This window comes from Trachymyrmex cornetzi, unplaced genomic scaffold (genome assembly GCF_001594075.2).
Source record: "Trachymyrmex cornetzi isolate Tcor2-1 unplaced genomic scaffold, Tcor1.1 scaffold168, whole genome shotgun sequence".
Lineage (NCBI taxonomy): Eukaryota > Metazoa > Arthropoda > Insecta > Hymenoptera > Formicidae > Trachymyrmex > Trachymyrmex cornetzi.
This window is the reverse complement of record NW_017296287.1, coordinates 121,375-127,953: the sequence shown is the minus strand read 5'-3', so window position 1 is coordinate 127,953 and position 6,579 is coordinate 121,375. Positions and strand designations below refer to the sequence as shown.

Genomic DNA, 6,579 nt, shown 5'->3' with positions numbered 1-6,579 from the left:
TGCCGTGAATTCGCCAACGTCGGCCCAACGTTCAACATCGGGTGAGAGTCGGCAAACCTTACCTGGGTTCTTGCGTCAAGTCATTGTTGACTTTTCCGGTTAGCTTTATGCCTTTCGTGAGAAAAATATTTTCCCCCTACTACACATTATTTCTAATCTTATTCCACGTGAGATGACGAAAAAAGCTTCAGTCTTGTTCGTGACACCGACGCTGACGTTTCGTAACATAAAAAGAGTAGCAAAAATTCGAATATATAATGGATATAGTCGTCGATATACAAGGTTTTCGCGATGTCGAAGAAAATTTTATTCCAAAAGAAGTCGCGGTTCTTGCGATTAATGCGACGATCACCGGGCACTGGATTATGAGGCCACCTTATCCATTTGGAGAATTACCCGAGAGAGCAAAACGAGAAAACAACTGGCTTACACGAAAATATCACGGAATCGAATGGTTCGACGGAGACATTAAACCTACATACTTCACGATACATTTGCGAGCTATTACACGACACGCACGCTACATCTATACCAGAGGACAAGAGAAGTCACGTTATCTGAGTAATCTACTCTCCAGAAACGTATATAATCTGGAAGGAATTTCTCCGGCTTTCAAAAATCTGCCAGATTTCGGAGGTTGCGGACAACGTTGCACGCACCACGTATTTCGAACCAACGTTGAATCACATTGCGCCTTACGCAACGCTTACAAATTGAAACGTTGGCTAGCTATATGAAATAGCAGCAATTCGAGCTACGATAATCTTCCTTCAGAAAATTGCAACGAGAGCGACGTCGAGAGCGAAAAAACAAACAGCGGAAATTTTTCAATTAAATTTAAAAATCAGAAAAACTATTTCGCAACATCGAGGCGTGGAGGAAAAATATCGTCTTAGACAGAAAAGGCGAACTAAAGTGAGGACGAACAAACGACAGCTGAGGAGAAAAAAGATCGTCCGAAATTCGACTCGACGACTGATAGAGTTAAAGCTAACACTAGTGTTTCACAAACGTCTAGTATTTTTGAGAACTCTACAACGCACGTACTGGCAAAAGAGGTAAAGTCTGAATTTACGCATACATTTCCTCTCTCACGCTCACCTACGCCGAAAAATAAATTCATTGGAAGTTTTAAACGCCTTCATCTCAGTGCCCGACATGCGGGGGTCTATCCTGCCGACCGACTGCCGAGGGTGTGGACGAAGTCGACTGCCATTGTCACTAACACAGACGATCACGATCGACCTGGCCAGTACTGGGTCGCCTTCTACATTGACGAATGCGGTACAGGAACATATTTCGATAGCTACGGTTTGCCGCCCTTGGCCTCAAGATTCCTGTTACGACTTCGCCGAAACTCCACCACGTATCACTGGAATACGACGACGCTGCAAGGAATACTTTCTCAAACTTGCGAACAATACTGCTGTGTATTTCTATATTTTATGTGTAATGGTTATAATCTTAGCCAGTTTCTTAGTCTGTTTACCTCTGATTGTAAACGCAATGATCGATTGATCGCACAGTTATTCCATAAATTTTTTCTTCATTGTAAACATGAAACAGTTAATTCTCATGCTGTATGCCGTCATGTTCAATCGTCTACTGTTTTAAAAATTAAAATATAAAATAAATGATTATTCTCGAGAAAAAACTATTTTATGTGACAACGTTATTTTATCAATAAACACCTTTTTTTTCAATTTTGTCACTGTACGCCACGTTTATTATTTTCTTAATCATTTTCTCGTTCCCTTCCAACCGACATCTTCTTTTATCATATTTTTTGTGAGAACTAAATTAATAAAAACTTTTGTCATTTTTCGAAATAAGACTAACGCTAAAATAAAGGGCACAGAAAGAATTTATCTAAATCGAGTAAATCATCCCAGCTCTGTTACAAATCGGCACGAACTTGCCCATTCGTTTTCCTCCTGTCCTTCCAGACAAAAAAATCGGTCGCACAGCCTTAAATAATAGAAAAATAAATAAGCGATAAAGAAAGACTCTCTTCATTGCGTTTAACCAGGACGCCGAGGTGCGAAAAAAAAACGAAGGGCCATAAATCATATCCGCATTCCTCTCCGAAGCCTGAACCTTTCCCCCATTTTCCCCCTGGCAAAATACTGTCTCGGGGACGTATTTTCTCCACCTCCGCCATTTTCTCGGACTTGGCGGTTTTTTATTTTCACTTTCACTCTCTCTCTCACTCAACGCGCCCTCTCCCTCATCAATCGTAGTGCGAGCAGCCATGGAGCGAACCAATCGAAACGCGCCATTTAATTACCTCATTACTCCACCCTCACCAACCAGTCAGAGCGCTCCCTTTTTTTAGACAGGCCCCTCTAGTCGTCTAGGGGGGAGTGGAGGGGGATTTGTTTTGACGTCTAGGGGGGAAAGAGGGGGTTTGTTTTGACGCCAGGGGTGGAGTGGTGGGGGTTTGTTTTGACGCTCCATGGCTGCCCACATACTACTAACGTATTTTTATAAACGTGTGAATGTGTCCGATCAGTATGCATGCCGTGCGTAAAGCGCTCGCGTCTAACTGTGAGTGCCGCTCCTGCCCATCTCCTCTGCGTGACCTGTGATAAGCGCGCGCTAACTATTTCTTCTTTAATTAATTCGTAATTAAAAACTAAGTTTTAGACAAAATTTTCGCAAAGGAAAAATCGTCTTAGAATTAAGTCAGAAATATGATACTTTAAGGACAAACGTTTATTCTGAATCATCCTGTATTGTAAATTCTTTAAAATATTTTTCTTAATTAGTAGACAGAGTTACCTATTTTTACATCTTCTACTAGTTCCCTCGTGATTAAAGGTACGCTTGGGAATATTCGAAGTGCCTCCTTTATAACTCTTTCAAGATACTTTAATTGCGACAGTTCTTTTACACTGGCTGGTACCTCTGAATCTCCGAAAATTTCCTCGAGTTCTTCGTGAACTTTTTCCTGATGCTCGAGATTATTGCCCAAAAGGAACAATGCCCAGGTTATGGCAACAGCAGTTGTATCGTGTCCCTATTATAATTTCATATTATTTTACATGTACTTTCTATTTGCACAGATATATTGTCGAGAAACTAATAAGACAAAATTTTATATTAAAAATTAGAAAATTTTAATTTTAACTTCGAATATCTCACCTCAAACATGAACGTATCGACTTGTGCTCTCAATTCATCATCAGTCAAAGGAGTCTCGTCTTTCTCATTTTGGTCTAATAATAAATCTAAAAACGCTTTTCTCTTCTGCTTACCTGACACAATAAATTTTATTAACTAAGAAATACTCACAAAATAGAAAGATATATATAATGAACGATATATAATTAAAATTTATAATCGCACCTATGTTAACTTCATTATCTTCATTTTCGAGTTTTGCATTTTGCGACTGTCGCTCAATCTTTTTCTTATTTATTATCTATAATTTATTATATTAGTTGTAAACATGAAATTTCTTTTAATAAAGTAATGTAAAAAAAGTATTGAAACTTAAACATTATTTTAAATCTATTTAAATACATGTTATTAAAGCTCCTATAGTATACCTTTTTTGTAAATCCATGTAATATATCAAGCGTTGATTTAAACTGTTTTCCTGCAGGTAATAAATAGTACAACCAGTCAATCCAATACCATGGTTGAATCATTCGATTTATTATTAACGTGGAGACTCTGAAAATATAATTGGAATTCAACTTACGGAAATTGTATATGTAATTAATTATTAAATTTTATTGTTAATTCTTCACTCTAAGTAATAAATCATTAACAGTTTTATTAATAATAACATTATAAGAATTTTAAAAACTGACTGCTGTACTGTTGATGTATATTTGTTTACAACTTCTTGAGCATATATATCCACACCCATTGCCGTTTCTGTAAGATAATAACTAATATTGTTGATAATCCTTAGTCGTTTATAATACTAGAATTTAAATTAACATATTTATTTTTTTGTTACTCTATCCGTAGAATGAGTGATAAAATTGGTTAATTGAACGAACTTATCGAAATTCGATTCCAATTATGAAATCGTCCGAATGAACATATGTAGTAGCATTTCGCTGCACTATCCCCAACAGGAAATTTAAAGCTTGAAAGGAAAAAGGTTGACTATCAGGCGGCGCCAATTGCGCGTGTACTGGCACGAGTCTTCATAAATTTAAAGCCCACAAATCTGCTTATTTGGAGCGGTGGGAGCGTAGGTGGGATTGTCCATCCGAACGACACCGCATAATTGGAATCGAACGTCACGGTAAGTTCGTTCAATTAATTAATTATGCAAAGTTTCGATTGGATGGACAATCACACCCACCCACTCCAAATAAGCAGATTTGTGAGCTTTAAATTTATGAAGACTCGTAGAAGTTTAAAGCGCAGATTTGTAAAGAAAATAAAAAAATGAAGGAAAAAAACTTTTATTTATATTTCTGTGGACAATTTTACGGAAAGAAAAAATTACAAGAGAGACCAAAAAATAGAGGGATTAAGAGGTGTTAAGAATAACAAAATGAAAAAATGGATCTTTATTAATCGATCGATTGTAAAAGCCGTCGAAGATAGCAAAGGATTTACTCCAACCCGCGGTACGCCGAATCTCATCCAAATTGATACCCTTAATAGGTGCGAAGGATATAGAAGCATGTCTGGAACGAGCCGAAAAAATAGAGATATCAATACCCGCTGAACCCCAGAACAAACTTGACCCAACAATTCAAAGTCTGAGAAGAAAGAACATCATGCGGAGAACGGAAGGAGATAAAGAAAGAATCACAATTAATAGACCGAAAAGGCTACGTGAGACCAAGGTAGAACTTAGTTAAAGAGAAAATTCATAATTCAGGTTTGCCTAAAAAAGGATTAAATAAGAGAAGGGGTTAAGACTTTCCGACGACTTGAGGTCTTAAGTTTAGCAGGAATTCTAATAGTAAAAGAATTCAAGATGCTAACCTATAAGAAAAAAACCTATATGGCTGCTAGAGTTTGCATTCTCTGGGCAGATGTCAGGCAAGGAACGTGATCAACTTCTTAGAAATAAGCTCAAGAGAGAAATTATTATAAGGAGATAAAGACGCTAAATAAGCAATAACAGAGATGGATCCAACACGAAATCATAAGAGTATTATACGGTACTGTTTTCTTTCGTAGAATGCTTTTGACTTTGTTGTTTATTGTCTTAAAAATGAATTTAAGAGGTAATCATTCCGTAATAATATTTCAATTATCATTGTTAAATTTTTTGTAAGATATTCTGAATTAGAGAATAGAAGATCTACTAAACTAATGATTACTAATTAGTCAAAAGCATCAAAAGAGATTAGCAGAGTCAAAAGCATTCTACGAAGGAAGACAGCACCGCATAATAATTCAGAGAAGAAAGACGAATTATCAGTGTCCCCATCGTGGTTCACAGTCCTTTTTATTCCATCTTTGACAGATAAATTCAAAAAATTTAATAGAAACGACATCAAGGTGTCATTTTATAGTTTTAATAAATTACGAAAATGTATTAAAGTATATACATAAAGACCCATCTTTCAAAAAATAACATAAGATCAAATCTATAAAATCAGTTGTAATGATTGTGATGCAACATATGTAGGACAGACAGGCAGGCAACTAAAGACAAGAATCAATGAACATAAAAAGGTTTTGTGAACTTGGCACCCGACTTACACAAATATATTTTTTTTCGAAAGATCTTCGTATGTAATTGAATGTAGTAACATTTATTTCGTTTGTAATAGCGCAGAAACAAAATTATCGCGACTTAAAAATTGTCATCCCCCGACTTTGAAATTAATAAATTTTAAGTATATATATATATATATATATATATACCATATATATATACATCTTTTCTTATAGAATGTAGTGAATTGTAGTAAAATTATTTCCGTTTGTATTATAGTTGCACCGCTCGCGAGATAGTTATTTAAACAATTGTATAGAAATAATAGGGGAAAGTGGGCGAATTGTGCGCACCTAAGGGATATTTATTTTCTTGGAATGGTTTTCTAAGATCTAAGCGATATAAATATGGAAATAGAAACTATAAACATTCTTCTACCATTACGTATTCTTATCTTGAACAGATTTTCATTCAATAAGGTTGTATTTGGTAAAATGAAAAAAACGGAAAAGCTAAAAAATTTCTCGCGCATCGGGTAATTATGCGCAAAACAAAAGTCGTAAGAAACGAATGAATTGTGGAATGTTGACATAGAAATCAGGACATACATTCATTATATTGCAATATAAATATATATTAAACATGTATTAAACGTACATTGCATATATTAAGAAAAAATACAAAACTAATATAATAATAATGCACATAGAATTTGGCAAAATAAAATGGCAAAATAAAATAGTAATGCCAAAAAGAAACGAAAAAACTAATGCTATAGTCATACAGTATATGGAAATGGGTAATTGTGCGCATTTTAAAATGCTTGCGCACAGTTGCCCGCCGCGACCTGACTCGGTACGAAATACGATTACTTCAACAATTCCTAACCAAACTTAATAAATAACAGCTCAAAAGATGCACATAACAACGTACTTTAA

The 6,579-nt window shown here is 35.6% G+C and overlaps 1 protein-coding gene and 1 long non-coding RNA gene across 2 annotated transcripts in view; one reads left to right on the top strand and one right to left on the bottom strand.

Moving 5' to 3' along the window:
• The window catches only part of LOC108759108 (cytochrome P450 4C1), a 90,549-nt gene that overhangs the window by 35,626 nt on the left and 48,344 nt on the right, over positions 1–6,579 (bottom strand). Inside the window, exons 6-10 of the mRNA XM_018504399.1 lie at positions 3,819–3,885; positions 3,552–3,678; positions 3,349–3,424; positions 3,145–3,257; positions 2,782–3,019 (exon numbers count right to left, since the gene is read on the bottom strand). Of these exons, the coding sequence (XP_018359901.1) occupies positions 2,782–3,019; positions 3,145–3,257; positions 3,349–3,424; positions 3,552–3,678; positions 3,819–3,885 (621 nt within the window). The remainder of the gene's footprint in view (positions 1–2,781; positions 3,020–3,144; positions 3,258–3,348; positions 3,425–3,551; positions 3,679–3,818; positions 3,886–6,579) is intronic.
• LOC108759109 (uncharacterized) overlaps positions 3,822–6,579 on the top strand; it is a 16,387-nt gene continuing 13,629 nt past the window's right edge. The window contains exons 1-2 of the long non-coding RNA XR_001939986.1: positions 3,822–3,887; positions 5,331–5,334. This is a non-coding gene — a long non-coding RNA (uncharacterized LOC108759109). The remainder of the gene's footprint in view (positions 3,888–5,330; positions 5,335–6,579) is intronic.